General features: G+C 45.9%; 1 protein-coding gene across 2 annotated transcripts in view; it reads left to right on the forward strand.

Moving 5' to 3' along the window:
• Positions 1–2,905: 2,905 nt before the first annotated feature.
• Positions 2,906–20,570, forward strand: part of LOC123769483 (nephrin) — a 362,317-nt gene continuing 344,652 nt past the window's right edge. For both annotated transcript variants that reach the window (XM_069317115.1, XM_069317116.1), the window contains exon 1: positions 2,906–4,101. In XM_069317115.1, the coding sequence (XP_069173216.1) occupies positions 4,032–4,101 (70 nt within the window). In that variant the 5' untranslated portion in view covers positions 2,906–4,031. The remainder of the gene's footprint in view (positions 4,102–20,570) is intronic.

The raw sequence follows: 20,570 nt of genomic DNA on the forward strand, positions 1-20,570 counted from the left end.
ATATTGGTTAATATTGGTCAATAATATTGGTTAATATTGGTCAATAATATTGGTTAATAAACCAATGAAACGGTTTAATACGTCATGAAAATGTTATAACAAAGTGTAACAACTTTATTACAAGGTTTGTAACAAGCGTAAAAATAGGGAGAGTTACGTTGTGTGTAACTGGTAAGAGGTGCAGGGTTATCTTCTTGAGGTTATCTTGAGATGTTTTCGGGGCTTAACGTCCCCTGCGGCCTGGTCTTCGACCAGGCCTCGTTTTTGTTACAACCCCCCCCCCCATCCCCCCAAGAAGCAGTTCGTAGCAGCTGTCAAACTCCCAGGTACCTATTTACTGCTAGGTGAATATTGGCATCAGGGTGAAAGAAACTCTGCCCATTTGTTTCCGCCTCCACCGGGGATCGAATCCGTAACCTCGGGACTACGAATCCGAAGCGCTGTCCACTCAGCTGTCAGGCCCCTTGACCTCTCTCTAGTATGTTTATGATGTGTACTATTTACGATATGGAAGGAAGGAAGGAATTATCAACGGAAAGCGCCAAGCCATTACGACTATATAGCACTGGGAAGGGGTCAGGATAAGGATTTGGGATGGGACGGTGGGAAAGGAATGGTGCCCAACCACTTGAGGACGGACGGGGATTGAACGCCGACCTGCATGAAGCGAGATCGTCGCTCTACCGTCCAGCCCAAGTGGTTGGGTAAAGAAAATTTTTGGGGAGAAAACTCTAAGTCAGTATGACTACATAGCTCACGAAAAGGATGCGAGGATAGGATAGGAGCTGGGATAGAGGGACGGAGTGAAGGTGCTATGTCAGACCTCTTTGAACCATCGGGAATCGAACTCCCACCTGCAAGAAGCATGAGACATGTGTGACTGAATATGGACATCATCCTCACTTTCCTGTTCTCACCTAGTTGTACTTGTCTAGTTGTGTTTGTGGGGTTGAGCTCTGGTTCTTTGGTCCCGCCTCTCAACCGTCAATCATTTGGAGTACAGGTTCCTGAGCCTACTGGGCTCTATCTACCTACTGGAGTCAGCCTCCACAACATCACTACTTAATGGATTCCATTGGTTAACTAATCTGGCACTGAAAAAATTCTTTCTAATGTCTCTGTGGCTCATCTGGGTACTAAGTCTCCACCTGTGTCCCCTTGTTCGTGTTCCACCCGTGCTAATGAGTTTTTCTTTGTCCACCCTGTCAATTCCCCCTGAGAATTTTGTAGGTGGTTATCATGTCTCCCCTTACTCTTCTGTTTTCCTGGGACGTCAGGTTCAGCTCCCTTAGCCTTTCCTCGTAGCTCATACCTTTCAGTTCCGGAACAGTCTGGTGGCATACCTCTGAATCTTTTCTAACTTCGTCTTGTGTTTAACTAGGTATGGACGCCAGGCTGGAGCTGCATACTCCAGGATTGGTCTTACATAAGTGGTATAAAAGGTCCTGAACGATTCCTTGCACAAATTTCTATAGGCAGTTCTTTAGTTGGATACGAGGATATCTTCCTCGTTACAGGAACGTTACACGTTACAGGAACGTTACACGTTACAGATACGTTACACGTTACAGGAACGTTACAGGATCGTTACAGGATACATGATATCTTCCTGTGTTGTGGTGAATATGAGGAGCCTCCTCTCAATCACGTGCACCAGTGAATATGAGCATGATCCACACTGTATTACGATCTAACTGAATTCGAATTAGTAAACATTTAAATCAATTTGACGAATACAAACGTTCAAATAATAAAGATATTAAATAACGAAAACTATCCTGAAATGAACGTGTATCTATATGCATTATTTGGCCATGTTCGACGGTAGAGGATAGTTGACTAATCCAGTATTCGTTGTTTCCAGGGCAAATGGCAGTAGTTCTTTAAAGTAGTGGGGCTCACCTGTGCTCTGGCACGACTAAAGCTGAGTGCTGGGTGCTGGGAGCTGGGTGCTGGGTGCTGGGAGCTGGTCGAGACAGACAGATACGGACGAATTGGTGGTGTTCGGGATGGCGCGGGGTGTAAACACGGCGCCTCTTTCCCCACCTGTTCCAGGTCCCTCACCCCATCACCTACCCCCTAGCCCCTTACCCCTCCCCCAAACACCCATCCCCTATCCCCCATGGGGTGCTCCCTAACGAACCCTCAGCTCCTCTGACCACGTGTGGGATGTCCCGTTTGTCGGCCGTCCTTGTGTCGGTCCGCTGTCGGCCCCCTGTGGGATAGATGCCCCGGGTGTTGTACCCCCTGGCCTAGGGCATACCCATGGACGACCATATCTCTCCTGTGGTATGCCTTGAGCGTGCCCCTCCCTCACCCACCCACCCACCACCTGTAAAATGCCTACTGGGCATCTCTTCCCCCCACGTGTTGGATCCCCAGTTGCCCTCCCGCCTCCCCCAGCCCACAGGTCATATATGCTCCTCTACACTTTACACACACAGTGTAAAGAAGCATTTACACCTTGCTTCCCTTAGCTCTTAAGTTCCCAACTAGAGCACACACACACACATTATATATATATATATGGATGAATGTTTTTACAATATATATAAGTGCTACCAACTGCTCAAGACAATGAAAGGAAGCACTTGAGTGTTTCAGTGAAGGGGTAACTTGATAGTCATTACTCTCCTACCAGGTAACACTAGACCCATCGTCTTATTTCAAATTGACAGCTCTCTGTATGCAGGAAACTAAGAGTGGCAACACCACACATGTGGGTTTTAATGACCAGCACCTTAACGTATTGCTGGGAACCGGCCATATACACGTGAGGGAAAAATAAGAGTAGAAATAAGCTATATAGCTACCGCAAGAGCGCGCTCTCTCTCTCTCTCTCCCTCTCTGGGCTGCTTCCCATGTTGGGACGGCTGGCGGCTTCCTCCGCCAGTGTTCCCTTGACCACGGACGGGTGGAGGTCGTCGCTCGCTCGGCTAGCTTCGCCAAGCCGTCTCTTCAGCGTCTGGTGCTGCTTGCATCTAGCATCTGAGCTCAGAACTCGGCCCGAGTGTCTCGTTTTCCCGTGGATGGAAGTGCTTCCACTGTTTAGAAGTGTTTATCAGCAGCCACGGATAAAATTAGTGGTAGAAAACTCGTATTGGATAAGATGCTTAAGTCAAAAAGTCTGGCATCAGTGAAGAGGGTGAATTAGTACTTGAAGTGCGGTGACCTCTGTAGTGTTGATTACTCAAGTGCGGTGACCTCTCTTGCGTTGAGTACTCGAGTGCGATGTGTGTTGATGTGAGGCACAACAGTTAGCGGTTGTTTGTGCTCGTTTAACTATAAAATTAAACGCCTTCACCAAACGACTTCATTGGAAATAATAAATATATCGATGGAATATCCTTCGTCCCTTCAGGCTGGTGTCTGTACTGAAAAGGGTTACTGGATAAACTGAAGGAAATTTCTAGGCCTCGTTGACGTTGCCTGGGGAGCAAGAGGGCGGCCATGTGAAGTGTGGGGTGTGGAGCAGCTTCCCTCCCTTCATCTCCACTACCTCGGGGCTCTTCTGGGCATCTGGCTCGTCGAGTACGACCTCTTCTCCTCCTCCTCCTCCTCCACCACCTCAAGTGGCAACAATACCCACCACTTCTGCCAGGGTTTTCAACGACGTGGTGGAGTTACCTTATAATTTATCTAGTGCTACTGTGGAAACCCAAGATTTAAGTGCCAGTGTAAGTGTTACGCGCTCCACCTCTGAGGATCACTTGAAAAATTGCCGGATCAGGGCTACCTACTAAAGTGCTTGCAAAAATCAAACTCTTACGAAAGATCTTCCCTTTAAGGACGAAACAAATTTAGTGTTAAAAAGCCATTGAAAAATTAAAAGGAGCATTTTTTTGAGTCCTTCCTGCATCATCTGGATATCGCGTGCTATCTCGGGCCAGGAGATCAGCTCCAGTAAGGGACGATGCCGCGGCGGCTGTCACTGTGAGAGGCCAACAAGTGCCACTCCTCCAGCTGCTGGAGTCTGGAGCTGCTGGTATTATGTGCGACGGTGTGAAGGTTAGCGAGGGGACCCTACCAACATGCACGTGCTGAAGATCCTACTCTCGGGAACACTCTGTCTCCTTACCGGCGGCGGCGTTGGGAACCTCGGTGAGTACCTCCCCCCAGGACCGCATAGAAATCTTCTTCACGCGGCATAGTCCACCTACGTGGAATCCTCACATTGTATACGGCATCCCACACACTTCAGGGGAACCTCCCCCTCCTTCCCCTGTTCTCCTCTCACGTCATAGTGTCCCTCCACACCTGGAAACCCTCCTCACACGGCGTTGTTGGTTCCTTATTTGATCCACACCCACCAGTTGTACTCTATTGATCCCAGGGTGACTTATTAACATCGACTGGTTGGCAATCCTGGTACCGAATACCGTATCTTGTAACCAGATTATTGTGACGAACATTAATACTGATTGAGAACATGTTTATTCTGATATATATATATGGGATTTATGAGGTTGAAAACATGGGATTTATGAGGTTGATTGACATCACCTGTTCTCTTCCGAGAATGTCAACAGCCTAAGGCATTTACCCATCATACTTCGCCAGCCTGGTTCTCCCTCCCTTCCCCCCCCTCTCCCCCTTACATTCATCTTTCAATTCCTTCCACTTTTACGCGTGATTTGCGTTCGTTGTGTGTTATTGAGTCTCTTCCCACCGCTTTCATCCCCCCTCCCTCTCTCTTTCTCTCTCTCTCTCTCTCTCTCTCTCTCTCTCTCTCTCTCTCTCTCTCTCTCTCTCTCTCTCTCTCTCTCTCTCTCTCTCTCTCTCTCTCTCTCTCTCTCTCTCTCCCCGACTCGCAGTGTTGTCCAGGCCGTGTGTGACGGGGGCCAGGCTGGTGAGGGTTCGAATCCAAGCATTGAGATATGTGTCCCCACCGCCCCTGCGTGTTGGGGAGGGGCAGGGGTTGGTGTTGTCCCTCCCTGCCATATAATTGGGGACAGTTGATGTCGGCATTGTGTAGTTTATGGTGGGAGATAAGGGTCCAGTTTCTGAATATGGGAGGAGGGGGGGGGGGCGGGAATATGGTTTGGTAAATTCTGATGGGCAATGGGAATGATGTGTGTACTCAAACGCACTCATTCTCTCTCTCTCTCTCTGTCTGTCTCTCTCTCTCTCTCTCTCTCTTCTCTCTCTCTCTCTCTCTCTCTCTCTCTCTCTCTCTCTCTCTCTCTCTCTCTCTCTCTCTCTCTCTCTCTCTCTCTCTCATATATAAACTTTCACTCTCACTTTCATTCTCATTCCTCCTCTCCCTGAAGTATCTATAGATAAATGAGTTGATGGAGATAACGGCACATCGAAATAGGATAACGGATTGAGGTGTTCTCTAAATTGGCGAATACCTGAACATTGTTCATGAACCTCAATTAGGAGGTAATCAGAACGCTGTACATTACCTACGTGAGGCAGGCCTAAAAGTAGGCTTATACAGGTCTATTGTGGGGGGCCCTACCTTCAGAAAGGCTGTAAATATATTGAAAAAGGTACATCAGTTTCAACGAGGCTCGTCCTAGTATTGAGTTTTACGAGGTGTATAGTGAGAGGAGTCGTGTTAGAGACGTATAAAATACTTAAGGTGAGTTGACACTGTTGAAAAAAGAGAATATTCATAATATGATTTGTTTTCATTAGAGTAGTAAGACAATGTACTGAACTCAACAAGAATGTTGTTGAAGTTCAACTCTAGTTCACAACTTGAAAAGTAGATTATAAGGCGAGGTGCGTGAGCTGTAGCTCGATCCTACAGACACAAATAGATGAACACGCATTGAACTGCACCTCACGTCGCTGGAAGACAGAAGAGTTAGGGGAGACATGATTGCAACATACAAAATTCTCAGGGGAGTAGACAGGGTAGATAAAGACAGATTATTTAACATAGGTGGTACACGCACAAGGGGACACAGATGGAAACTGAGTACCCAAAATGAGCCACAAAGACATTATAATTTTTTTTTCAGTGTCAGAGTAGTTAACAAATGGAATGCACTAAGAAGTGATGTGGTGGAGGCTGACTCCATACACAGTTTCAAATGTAGATATGATAGAGCTTCGAGAAGCTCAGGAATCTGTACACCAGTAGACTGACAGTTGAGAGGCGGGACCATAGAGCCAGAGCTCAACCCCAGTGCTGTGGATATCTTAAGGAATAAGCCCCAGGTAATAACGCTGATCCGACCAGTCTTCATCGACAAACAACAATATTAAAATTGAGCGAAATATTGTGGTTTTGGTGGCTGAGAGTCGGATCCAACAACAGGTTGATCGATTAAATTGTTGTCTCTAGCGGGCGGGATCTGTCGACCCGTTGACCACCGACGCTGTGACAGAGAACTCTCAGCTTGATGATTATATCATCAAGGCCTCGCTCATCCACCCCCTCTACCCACCTTTTGAATAATATTTCAGCGGATGTGGCGCTCTCTGTTGACCAGAGGGCAGTCGGGGCGTGGTTTTTAAAGCTGTTCTTCTGACCACTGGATAGAAGATAGACTAAGGGCATTCCATCCTGTACGGAGACCTGCTTGATGGGGTTCTGGGAGTTCTTCTACTCCTCAATGCACAGGAGTTCAGTTCCTATGGCATACAGGCAGGTCTTTTTGGCCAGAATGCTGAGTCCCGTCCGGTTGGACCTGTTTTTTTTTTAAACTAATTTCTTGAGTTAGAGTATTGTAAATACGGCCCCAATAATCTCATTATTTGGCTTTCGGTTTTGGATCAATTATATGTTAATTAAGGCACGTCTGACTCCATCAAAAGGTTTTTGACGAATACTGATGAATATGGTTATGTGAGCCATATGTGGTTATGTAAAGGTTTTTGACATTCCATGAAGTCATTCGCACTTCTCTAGATACTCGAGAATTGTATCCCTATGAGGTCATTTACGTTAGAAATATTCACAAAGGCATATTTAGTCGAAATCGTGTTCCCTCCTAAAGAGCAAGACTTTGACCTTTACCCTCCTCCCCCGAGTTACCACCTCCCCTCCTCCCCGAGTTACACCCTCCCCTCCTCCCCCGAGTTACCACCTCCCCTCCTCCACACCTATTTACCCAAATCCCCCCCCCCCTTCCCCAGGCCACCCCTAGAGCTATCCTCCGGGGCCCCTCAACCTCCCAGCTGCACCTCACAGAACCAGCCAGTCATACCCACTAGGTAAACATGGGTAGTAAGTTACGGGCTCACCATACCCCGTGCTACTTGGAACCTGGTCCGAGTAGCTGAATCTATAACAACAACAACAGCATTGGTAGCCATTTCTGTCGCGAGAAAGATGACCTCCAGTCTTACAATATTCCCCATTCCCCATCCCTCAACACCCTTCCCTATAGGGTAGGCATCTTTCCTCTCCCCCTCCTCTTCCCCCAATTACAGCAAGGCTTCTGAACGAGTGTCTAAGAGGCTGTTTAGAGCCTAAAGTAAGCCGGAGATGCTGAAGGAGTCTGGTCTGTTGACGCCAGCAGGAAATCGTTCCTGGTCTCTTGTGTTTATGTGTTCTCCTAAACACGAGTTTTGACGAGGTCCTCGAACCCAGGGTTATAATAGCTGTTGGCGGTTCGAGGGTCAGCCCAGGGTAGCTATGGGGGTAGTCCTCGAGTCAAGGTGTTGGTAGTCCTCGAGTCAGCTCATATTATCATATATTCATCAGTGGCACATTAAAGCATATTCGTCAGTGGCTCACTTAAGCATATTCATCAGTGGCTCACTTAATCCATATTCATCAGTGGCTCACATAATCATATTCATCAGTGGCTCACTTAACCATATTCATCAGTGGCATACATAACCATATTCATCAATGGCTCACATAACCCTATTCATCAGTGGCTCACATAACCCTATTCATCAGTGGCTCACATAACCCTATTCATCAGTGGCTCACATAACCCTATTCATCAGTGGCTCACATAACCCTATTCATCAGTGGCTCACATAACCCTATTCATCAGTGGCTCACATAACCCTATTCATCAGTGGCTCACATTACCATATTCATCAGTGGCTCACATGACCATATTCATCAGTGGCTCACTTAACCATATTCATCAGTGGCTCACATAAGCATATTTTTTATTTACATCCGCTAGGACACAATATGTCTTCAGTGATATTAAAAGTAGGCCTACTTTGGCATTCTAATTTTTTTTGAGTATCGCATTACGATATTTGTATGCTTAAAAATATAATAATATGTCGTCTTCATCCGATTATATCATGATGATATGATAATAACCAAACGTGGTTTAGCCAAACATGGCCAAGGCCTAACCAAACGTTTTTTACCTTTCGTAAAGAAGGATAAGCCTCGGACAATAAGACTCATTTCTTGAGGATGGAGAAATCTTAGTCTGTCTGCTATCCTTTGACAGAATATGGGCTTCACCTGCAAAATTTGACTGCCCTCCGGGTTTGGTTCACTTTAAGGGTATTTATTGGTTCACATGAGTGGGTTTAATGGTTCACACTAGTGTCTCAAGTGGTTCCCATGAGTGTCTTAAAAATTACAACCTACTGGAGTGAACGATATGGAAGGAAGTGCAGAATAGAACCAGTGAAGAGCAGGGGTGCCATAGGCACAATCAGAGAACACTGTATAAACATCAGAGGTCCGCGGTTGTTCAACATCATCCCAGCGAGTATAAGAAATATTGCCGGAACAACCGTGGACATCTTCAAGAGGAAACTAGATAGTTTCCTTCAAGAAGTGTCGGAACAACCAGGCTGTGGTGGATATGTGGGCCTGCTTGATGGGGTTCTGGGCTCTTCTTCTACTCCCCCTATCCCTTATGTACATATCCACTGACTATCCCTTAAGTGCATAGCCACTGACTATCCCTTAAGTGCAGAGCCACTTGATTTGTAACTTGTTGACGTGGCCTAAGGTTCTTGGTATAAAAATATGTGTAAAACGAGAATGGAAAATATTACTGCTAAATGGAAACTGATTAACCAATGTGGTTGTTTATGTGTAAGTAAAGTACACATTGTTATGTGTAGATGTCTGGTTTAACCCAGCACGATTTGGGTATTGTTCCAGACCAAGATCCGGAATCACGAAGCACTTACACAAGTACTTACGGACATGTACATCTTTCCTCAATCTTTGACGGCTTTGGTTACATTTATTAAATAGTTACCAAGCATGAAAACTTCCCAATCAACTGTTGTTATTGTTATAAACAGCCTCCTGGTGCTTCGGAGCTCATTAACTGTTTAATAATTATAAACAAAGCCGCCAAAGATTGAGAAAAGATGTATAGGTGCTTGCGTAACTGCTTCGTGAATCTGGCCCCAGGAAACTAGCCTGGAGGCCAGGTTGTCCTGGTGATTACCTGGTCAGTGAGGCTGTTTGGCCCACAGGCCTACATATAACCATCACACTCAGGCCTATTTAGTACCTCCAGCGGTAACTTATCAAGTTCTCTCTCAACTTTTCATGTTTTCTTTCCACTGATTGGCCTATCAGGTGTATGGGGTAGGAGGTCGTAGAGACGAGAGGGTTCTCTTGTTGATTGACAATCCCCACGTTTCATTAATTTCTACATTTCCTGCGTCTTTCACACACTGTATTCCTATGTTTCAATTTTGTTTCAGGTTTGGGATCGACTTTTCAGTATTTTTCAGGGATATTTTATGGTATATCTCTCGTCTTTGTTCCAAGGACTACAGGTTGAATGCTTTGAAGCGGTTCATGAGGTATACGTGTTTAGGTTAACTGATTCTATGCAGGGGTACACAATACAAATTTCATGTTGGTATTGAAAAGCTTAGAGTCAGAGATATGTTTAGTTCTCTGAGTTAACTTTTAGGAGGGATAAACAATCATTTTGTTCTGATTTACACTCAGTGAGATACCTGCTTGATACCTGCTTGATGGGGTTCTGGGAGTTCTTCTACTCCTCAAGCCCGGCCCGAGGCCAGGCTTGACTTGTGAGAGTTTGGTCCACCAGGCTGTTGCTTGGAGCGGCCCGCAGGCCCACATATACCTGCTTGATGGGGTTCTGGGAGTTCTTCTACTCCTCTAGCCCGGCCCGAGGCCAGACTTGACTTGTGAGAGTTTGCTTCACTAGGGAAGTTCAGATAGGTATACAAAAAGGAGGAATTTCAAGTGAACTCCCCAGACTGTTTACCGCTCGGGTCTCCGGGGATTACAGAGGTAAACTGAGAAGAAAAAGATGCCATTAGATTCCCCTGACGCCTCGGGGATTTACTCTGGTCGGTTTTGTGTACGGCGGTGAGGATTTGAAGGGATGGGGGGATTTTTTTTCTTTTTTTTAGGAGGCTCGGTGGGTGGGATTATGTTCTGGGAATGGGCCAAGACGGAGAGAAGCCTAGAGTAATGGGGGGATAGGAATGGGTAGGTACAGTGGTTGGAGGGATAGGTGGGAGGGTTAAATATGGGACAGAAAAATGGCGTAGAATGTAGGAAAGGTGACTGCGCGCGCGCACCTGCATTAAAACCACCCCCTCCCCCCCTTTCCCACGTTGTTCTTGTCGTTGTTGTTTAAGATTTGCTACCTAGAGCAAAAAGTTCCAGGTAGCACGGGCTATGGCGAGCCCGTAGTCCTGCCCTTTCCCCCTTCCCCGTCACCACATGCAAAATACTACTTCAGGCCTATCGCGGTGAGTGTTTCGAGCTAAGGTTCAAACTTACATAGGCCATGAATAAGTTTGTAGGTAAATAAGTGCTTCTATGAGCCAATAGGCTTCCTTCCCTTTTCCAATCATCCTGTAGTAATGTTTGTCTAATGGTGGCATGATGCTGGCAAAGATGATGTAGGCCTATCAGAATTAGAGATGCTATGTTAGTATCTGTATTACGACGATATAATGGGGTGATAAGGGGTAATAGTTGTACTGCTATAGGGGAACTAATGACATAGTTGATTAGCTTAATGGGGTGGTGGACTGGTAGACTAACAGTACTGGTTACGGGAAGGGTGATAGTGGTAGGCCTACACTTTTGTGTGGTGGAAGGGATAGTTCTGGTGTAGTGATTGGTGTTGGAAGAGATTATAGCACTGTGGTGTAATGCGAGGGGGTATTATGTAATAGTAGGCCTAGTGTCATTATGCAGTTGAGAGGAACAGGTCTAAATATGGTGACCTGTGGTGGCATGGTGTGGTGAGAGAAGAGAAGGGAATTATCAGGAGAAGCACAAAGCCATTACGACTATATAGCACTGGGAAGGGGTCAGGATAAGGATTTGGGATGGGACGGGGGAAAGGAATGGTGCCCATCCACTTGGACGGTCGGGGATTGAACGCCGACGTGCATGAAGCGAAACCGTCGCTCTACCGTCCAGCCCAAGTGGCTGGGCATGATGTGGTGAGAGAGATAATAGTGGTTTAATGATGGAAGGTAAATTATGTTAATTTGACAATTTGCATTACCTTTCATCTTCATTTTTGCAAGAGATGTCCTTGACTCCCCACCTGCTGTTAGTTCCAGGGATCAAAGTCCCTGCGACCCGGTCTCTGACCAGGCCTTCTGGTTGGTGAAGGCCTGGTCAGGTTGGTTGGTTGGTGGTCTAGTCAGGCTGGTTTGTTGGTGGTCTAGTCAACCAGGCTGTTGGATACAGCTGCTTGCAGCCTGGCATATTGAATCACAGCTTGGTTGATCAGGTATCCTTCGGAGGTGGTATTAAGTTCTCTCTTCAACACCGTAAGAGATCGGTTGTATTTCTTAAGCGTTGTAGCTTTGAATACTATTAAGACGGAGGTTCCCATCCTTTTCACCTGCATGAACCCCTTGTATCTAAATTAATTTCCTCGCGAATTCCCTGTTTTTTGTAAAGGTCTCGTCTCATCAACAAGCTGCTTTACTACCTAGCAAACTCGTTTTCCCAGTTTCATCTCTCAGTTGAAAGGCTGAGTATGCAGTTAAATAAATGCCATTATTAGAAAACATGCTAAATGAGAGAGATGATGCTATTTTGTTGACATTATGTTCTGAATTTCAGGTTCAGTGCCAGACAGTTTTTAGCGTAGATCAAGTTCCACATTCGTCCTGTTTCTTTTGAGCCAGTAAGTCATACTACAGGAGCTGACAATTTTAGACACCCAACCCACAAATCTGAAAAGAGAGGCATTGACGAGGTTTCGGTCCTGTCATGGACCATTAACAAGTCGTGTAAGTTTACTTCTGTGTTTTGATTTTATATAGAACTTCTGGGAGAAAGCGTCTACACATTATTTTATAATAGAGACTTGTGAGAAGTGCTTGGCTGTCACTTCTCTGGGGACTCATTTTTGACTTGCAGCTTAAAAAGTATGATAGGTTGAACTGAATGACACTTCGCCTGAGTTTGGGGACCCACACGAAAGTTCAACAAGTTCATCTGCATTAAATGGATCCCTAATTCACGTATTATTATTAGCATCAGGAAGATGTTATTTCGAACTTGAGGACCTTTTTTGGGGAACCATTGGTGTCAGCCCTATGCAGGAATTTGCTTGATTACTACTTTAAATTGTAGTTTTTACCTTTGAAGCTGATTAATTAATTGATGTTGTCTAATGATTATTAAAAAATCGCTGATAATTTAATTAAAATATTTTGGAGGCTAAATGCTTGTTCCCCCATCAAGCTGATACGTTTTGTAAAGCTTAGTATTCAAACTTTGACGTATTGTAAAACTTGTTCCTGGAACTCCTGTTCCTGGACGTTTTAAGCTTGGTAAATTTGCTCAATCAATTCTATTTTAAGTTTACTATTCGATCTATTTCGTTTTGAAAGTTTGGTACGTGATCTGTGAGGATTTGTTAAGCTGGGCACTCACTCCTTTCTATTAATGAAGCTACAAAAAACAAAATTTATGTTTGTTATCTGCTTGATACCTGGTTGATGGGGTTCTGGGGGTTCTTCTACTTTTGAAAATTGTAGGCTAAGCTCACTCAGGAATACTCTGGGAAGCTGTGTGAGAATCGGGCTACACGGAATTGTCTTTTTTTCCTTTGGATAACAGTAACTGCGCTTAAAAAAAAAATTAACTAGACAACCAAAATAAACAGGAAAGCAGCTTTGCTTCTCTGACATTGACTCCTGCCCGGGCGCTGAATAATTAAACTGCTACTTTGAAGGCACTGGATAAACATCTGAATGAACGTTTACTATTTGTAGATTAATGCGTAGATTCACATCAGTACTTTTGAGTTACACAACATGTACTTATATCTACCAGTGGTTCCCCTGATGTAGTGTTAAGATCTACCTAGTGGTTCCCCTGATGTAGTGTTAAGATCTACCAGTGGTTCCCCTGGTGTGGTGTTAAGATCTACCAGTGGTTCCCCTGGTGTGGTGTTAAGGTCTACCAGTGGTTCCCCCTGGTGTGGTGTTAAGATCTACCAGTGGTTCCCCTGGTGTGGTGTTAAGGTCTACCAGTGGTTCCCCTGGTGTGGTGTTAAGATCTACTAGTAGTTCCCCTGGTGTGGTGTTAAGATCTACCTGTAGTTCCCCTGGTGTGGTGTTAAGATCTACCAGTAGTTCCCCTGGTGTGGTGTTAAGATCTACCAGTGGTTCCCCTGGTGTGGTGTTAAGATCTACCAGTGGTTCCCCTGGTGTGGTGTTAAGATCTACCAGTGGTTCCCCTGGTGTGGTGTTAAGATCTACCAGTGGTTCCCCTGGTGTGGTGTTAAGATCTACCAGTGGTTCCCCTGGTGTGGTGTTAAGATCTACCAGTGGTTCCCCTGGTGTGGTGTTAAGATCTACCAGTGGTTCCCCTGGTGTGGTGTTAAGATCTACCAGTGGTTCCCCTGGTGTGGTGTTAAGATCTACCAGTGGTTCCCCTGGGGTGGTTCTCCAAAAATGGAGAACCACCCCACGAGAGTGTGGGAACGGACCCTGTCTTGTTCCGGACGTCTGATTTTCCCCGTTTAGCGCCGTTAACATCCACTAATTCACCTCTCCTGAACCACAGGCTGAAAGTGATCACCTGTACCTGGATGGGGTTCTGAGAGTTCTTCTACTCCCCCAAGTCTGGCCCCGGATGAGAGCTTGGTCCAACAGGCTGTTGATTGGAGCGACCCACAAGCCCACTTATCCACCACAGCCTGATTGGTCCATGCCTCGCTAGTCTATCGAGCCCCTCGTGATTGTGCCTTCTTTGTCTATCATTGTCAATCGCAACTCGTGGAGTTGATGTCACTACTCAAGTGACATTGACGTTTCTCTGCAAGGCTGTGAGCCTGGCAACCTATTAGCCTAAGGTAAGGCCAGGCTCACACATGTAATAATTAATATTCTAATGCACCCTAAGAGAATGTGCAGTTATTATTTTGTTCAACTGTCTCGTGCGGCTAATTAGCATATCACAAGTAACTGTTTTCTAAAGAAACAGTTACTCAATGGTCTAACAGCCTTACTGTAGAGTATATGCAATTATCCTCTGTAGTTATTTGCGTTGGATCACATTTGAGATCAACTAGGCTGTGATTGGTCAGGCTGTGAGCAACCACGTCCAACAGTCTGCTTAATCAGACCACCAACCAGGAGGTCTGGTTAGAGACCGGGCCGAGATGACGTTGATCCTCGGAAGTACAGCAAGGTAACCAGAAGGTAGGCAGGACTTTTAATTAATGCTCAGTATCTGCGCTTTCTGTTAGATTGATCCACGACATGTCGTTCAGAGTTATACAAATAGTTTATCGTTCAAGACCCCCAATCACTGCTGTAATCTTACCAATCACTGCTGTAATCTTACCAATCACTGCTGTAATCTTACCAATCACTGCTGTAATCTTACCAATCACTGCTGTAATCTTACCAATCACTGCTGTAATCTTACCAATCACTGCTGTAATCTTACCAATCACTGCTGTAATCTTACTTCACCAACCTTGAAGGTGCCCTTCAAGGTAGGTGTGTAAGGTGGATGAACAGACGCGCAAGGCATGAACATACCCTGCTTTGGATTCGAACCCAGGTCCTCTTGCTGACTAGGCGAGTGTACAAACCGCTACATCACAGGTGCCTTTTGAGGAGATCTGCGTCTGTTCACATGTAAATTTACCTTGAGGGCAGACTAGCCTAAATTCGCCTCGTAATGTTGCACCAGTATTTATAATAACTAACACCATATTATCATCCACTGAAGTCTACAACAATACCTCTTCCCTCCTTAAAAATAAATGACAGAATAAAAACATGATTGCCATTAATATTACCATTAGTGTGATTACCAGTAACACATAGAGCGTGATTCTGGTAATTTTTGACCTGAAAAGTTCACCAAGACCCTTGTATCTCCCCGTTCACGAGACCCTTGTATCTCCCCGTTCACGAGACCCTTGTATCTCCCCGTTCACGAGACCCTTGTATCTCCCCGTTCACGAGACCCTTGTATCTCCCCGTTCACGAGACCCTTGTATCTCCCCGTTCACGAGACCCTTGTATCTCCCCGTTCACGAGACCCTTGTATCTCCCCGTTCACGAGACCCTTGTATCTCCCCGACTGATGATACAGAGAGTGGTGAGCGTTCACATTAATGCAGCAACTGTATATGGCAAAAAAGCAGCAGAGCGAGACTGGCTACCCAGAGGCACAGAGGCCTTACCGTGGGAACTCTTCTCACAATCTCATACAAAACAGTGTGAGGCTGTTGTGTGTATGAGTGAGATTCCTCGCTCAGTATAAACAAGTAGTTAGACTATAGAGTTAGTTAGACTAGTAGTTGAAGAGCAGAGGTGCAACAGGTACCCTGAGAGATAACTCTATCAACATCAGAGGCCCGAGACTGTTCAACACGCTGCCACTACACATAAGGGACATAACTGGCCGACCCCTCACAGTGTTCAGGAGAGAACTATCAACATCAGAGGCCCGAGACTGTTCAACACGCTGCCACTACACATAAGGGACATAACTGGCCGACCCCTCACAGTGTGCAAGAGAGAACTTGACAAACACCTCCAAAGGATACCTGATCAACCAGGCTGTGATTCATACGTCAGGCTGCGAGCAGCTGCGTCCAACAGCCTGGTTGACCAGTCCAGCAACGAGGAGGCCTGGTCGACGACCGGGCCGCGGGGTCGCTGAGCCCCGAAATCACCTCAAGGTAACCTATAGGGCTACCACTAGGTTTGAGTAGCACCGTAGCCTAGCTAGCACACGAATTAATGATTGATCTGATTGATTTCGCCAGCTGACCATGACCAAGCAATTGCCTAACGGCCAGTATGGCTCAAGGTAAGCTAGTATCCACTCCAGATTTTCATAGCCATATCGTTTAGAAACGCATCAAGAACCCCCATTAGAGTTGAATTTATAATTAATTAGTTTTGGGATGAGTTATCAACCAGGCTAGACTGAGAAAGCTTTCCCCCTTGTAAAACTGCCGTCTCATTTGTTTGTTTTATATTTAGCGAGCAAGAAGTGCTAACGTGCCCTTATCCTAACCTACCAGAGGACCCACGAACAGAAAACGGGACATAATGTCAGATTCGTGAGCCGCGACCCCATCTTCTAGTACGACAGTTTTTTTGGTCTCGGGTAAAGTATACGTCAAAATGCGACGTTCTATTACGAGGACGGGTTGCAAGTGGTTCTATCTCGCCTTTTGATCTTCGGGGGTCTGGCTCGCTTTAGATCACATGTTGACCAAGCCACACACTAGAAAGTGAAGGGACGACGACGTTTTGGTCCGTCCTGGACCAATCGAGCTCGAGAATGGTCCAGGACGGACCGAAACGTCGTCGTCCCTTCACTTTCTAATGTGTGGTTTGGTCAACATATATCAGCCACGTTATTGTCTCCTCGTCTGCATTTAGATCACATATCCCTGCGCTTTTTCCTTGCAGTTAAGCTAGAACAGGCTATTGAAATCTTGGACTAATGCAGGCGATGAGTCACAATAACGTGGCTGAAGTATGTTGACCAGACCACACACTAGAAGGTGAAGGGACGACGACGTTTCGGTCCGTCCTGGACCATTCTCAAGTCGACGAAACGTCGTCGTCCCTTCAATTTCTAGTGTGTGGTCTGGTCAATATCTTGGACTAATGTTGGCTGTTGTAAACATTGGGTACTATACCTGTAGGACATTGCAATCGTAAGGCATTATAAGCTATTGCAATCATGGGGTAAAAATACCTGTAGGTTATTGCGATCTTGAGGCAATATAGTCTATTGCAATCGTGGGATAGTATAGGCTATTACAATCTTGGGCTAATGCTGTTGCAATCTTGGGTACATGTAGGCTATTGCAATCTCAATTATTTGTATCCTCGTCAATACTCGTCAGAAAAATAAAACAAAAAAGTCAACAAAAAAGTAAAAAAAAAGTCAACAAAAAAGTTTCAGTCAACAAAAAAGTTGACTGAAAGTGACGACCTTTTGCCAATCCATTAACTGAATTAACGTGTTCGGTAATGGGGGTAACTCACCTAGATTAGCGTAGGCCTAGACTCTAGATGACCTAAATTTTGTAGGCCTATACGGTGTCAATGATTTCGTATTTAGGCTACTGCCCTACATACATAGGCCTGCAACCTCATAATAATCATTGCAACATAGTTTTATACACAAAACAAATGGCAGATGATACAATTTATTGCAGGGTTAAATAGCTATCTTTTTCCTCATCTTTCTTCATTTACTCTTCTACCTCCTCTCTGTGTCTCCTCTGTTGTATCACTATTATCCTCTACTTTCTTTTTCGTATTTTTCTTTCTCCTTCGTTCTTTTCTGCTTACAAAAGAGCTCTTATTCTTTCTTCTCTGCCTACTCTATCCCTCATATTACCCCCCCCCCCGTCTCCAAAGCAGCCTCGCTTGCTAACCAAAGCGGATTTCACAGGAGTCACACAACCCCAGTGTGTTTATGGTCAAAGTTAGTTTGATCAGCGGCCGGATGAGGGCGCGCGTATTCTTCCCGAGCTCTGAATTGGATCCCATTCCTGGAGGCGAGTGGATGCGCACTGAGCCCGTGTGGCTGTAGATGATAACGTGAAATGTGTGTAAAGGATCACTTGTTTACTGTGAGGTTTGTTAGGTAGTGTGGGTGTGGGTGTGTGTGAGAGAGAGAGGCGACTGGTTGCTGAGTCCAGCAACCAGTCGACCTGGCCTCCTCGTTGCTGGACTGATCAACCAAGCTGTTGGACGCGGCTGCTCGCAGCCTGACGTATGAGTCACAGCCTGGTTGATCAGGTATCCTTTGGAGGTGTTTGTCAAGTTCTCTCTTGAACACTGTGAGGGGTCGGCCAGTTATGCCCCTTATGTGTAATGGAAGCGCGTTAACTCAAGACAATTATGTATTAGGGAAAAGACCTACTATTAATGTATAATGATTAAATACAAAGCTACTGAAATGGAACAATCTCTGTAACAAGCTGTCATTATAATATAAGATGTGCAGGATAGATGTAATTCTTAATGTAATAATCTCCGTTGAGTACTGTAAAGACCTTTTATGCTCTCTTTAATCCTTTTTGCGCTACCGTTCACAGGATAAGTATGGGGTGCACAACAAACTAGGGGCCCCCGGCGACAATAGTAACAGCGCGATAGTTTCTTGACGTTGGGAAATCTTAGAAGGCCGAATATTGCTGGTGCTGGATGATTGAAAATTGAAGGAACTTTCAGCCTTTCGTTCCGAGAAAGAGACGACGCCGCCGCGCCGCCGCGTCTAACAGCCTGGTTGATCAGTCCAGCAACCAGGAGGCCTGGTCGACGACTGGGCCGCGGGGACACTAAGCCCCGGAAGAACCTCAAGGTAACCTCAAGATAACGACTCGCAGGAACTGGAGTCTTCCTTCTCTCTGTAGCATCCTGAAGGATCTTATGATTTCGAAACAAAATCTCCACGTAGCACGGGCTATGGTGAGCCCGGAACACTAATGGTTCTCACAGCGTTCATATCTCTCCTTCGGTAGTGTGGTGGAGGCGGCTGTCGGCTCCTCACTGCCCTGTTTTTGCTAAGGAGTCTTGCTGAGACTCACTGTCAGGCCTTTATATCGCATCCCTGATTTTTCTTAAAGACGTTCTCAGGATCTTACAGCAGTTATCACGAGAGACTTAGAGATGGCTGTCAGGGCCTTAAAGTGCCTTCCTTGTGAAGTGTCACTCAGGCGACTGTCACTCTCGTAATACTCCCCGTTTGAGAAGTGGCTTGGAGGTAACTGTCACGGCCTTAAATTGGTCTTGGAGTGTCTTGGGGGCGTGTTTCAGGGGCGTCTTAATACTCCTCCTTGAAGGAGTATCCTGCAGGGGGCTCTCAGGGGGCCGTAGCAACACTCGCTTCCTTCAATAGCATCGCCAAGACTCTCTCCTAGCCCTAAGGGAAGGAGCTGGCGGAGAATCTTACCCTGTCGTCAGCTTTTAAAACTAAGTGGAAAAGGGAGCACTTTGATCCGGGGGCGTCATCATGGAATTCTACTCACTGGCGAGAAGCGGCGCTCGGGAATGCTGGGCGCGACGGCTCTCTCTTTGTCAGCTTACGTCTGCGAGCTCCGTCAAAGGAAAATAAAACCATGAGCAGAGAGAAGGCGACAAGGTGTCTGCAAGAGAGATAAATTTCAATGTAAATGTGTAGGAGTGTTGCCCAAGAGGTTTAGAGCCATGATGGGGGAATAGGTGGGGTAGGAGGGGGGGGGGGGATTTAAGGTTCAGGGGAGACAGCCAGGCATTTTGGATCCTTGGGGGATGGGGGGGGGGAGGGGGAGGCTGCTAAACGAGCGGAAAAGCATCAGTGTTGGAGGAGAGGGAGGGAGGGAGGGAGAGAGGGAGTTTGGGGGCTTGCAAATATAACTGGGAGAAAGTGAGTTTGTGGTTGATGGAGGTAAAGACTTTAACAATGGAGACGGGGAGGATAAGGGCTTGGGGCGAGAGGGGGTGATGGGGGAGAGTGAGATAGATGAGACAGAGAAAGAGGGATAAAGGGACAGTAAGAGCCAGGTAATGAAAGAATGAATTTGTAACAGAAGAAACGGAAAGGAAGGGAAGATCGGAATGGATTGAGAGGTTGACAGGAAGGAGGAAAAACAGAGGGCGGAAGAGGAAAACAGAGAGAGGATATACAGGGATGAAGAACATATAAGAAAGAAAGAGAAATGTGTTGACCAGACCACACACTAGAAAGTGAAGGGACGACGACGTTTCGGCCCGTCCTGGACCATTCTCAAGTCGATTGTGAGAATAGTCCACAATCAACTTGAGAATTGATCCAGGATGGACCGAAACGTCGTCATCCCTTCACTTTCTAGTGTGTGATTTAGTCAACAAATTTCAGCCACTTTATTGTGAGTCCTCGCCTGCAAAGAAAGAGAAAGATGGGGGAAAAAGAGAGGCAGAGGAACACGCAGATAGACTGTCCCAAGGCTTAAACGAGGCTTAAACTGCATTCCGACAGCGAGCATAAACACTAATGTACCTTAACCACGACGCAGCACGAACACGAAATATGAACTCAAAAGACACACCAAAAAACACCATGAACGCTTCACTGACCGCAATGAATGAAATCACGAACCTGGCATAGCAAAAAAAAGGGATAAAACTAGACCGCCGAGTGAATGTATTAACCCAACGAGGAGCAGAAAGTAGGAGGAGAGAGGATAGAA

Source organism: Procambarus clarkii, chromosome 86 (genome assembly GCF_040958095.1).
Source record: "Procambarus clarkii isolate CNS0578487 chromosome 86, FALCON_Pclarkii_2.0, whole genome shotgun sequence".
NCBI lineage: Eukaryota > Metazoa > Arthropoda > Malacostraca > Decapoda > Cambaridae > Procambarus > Procambarus clarkii.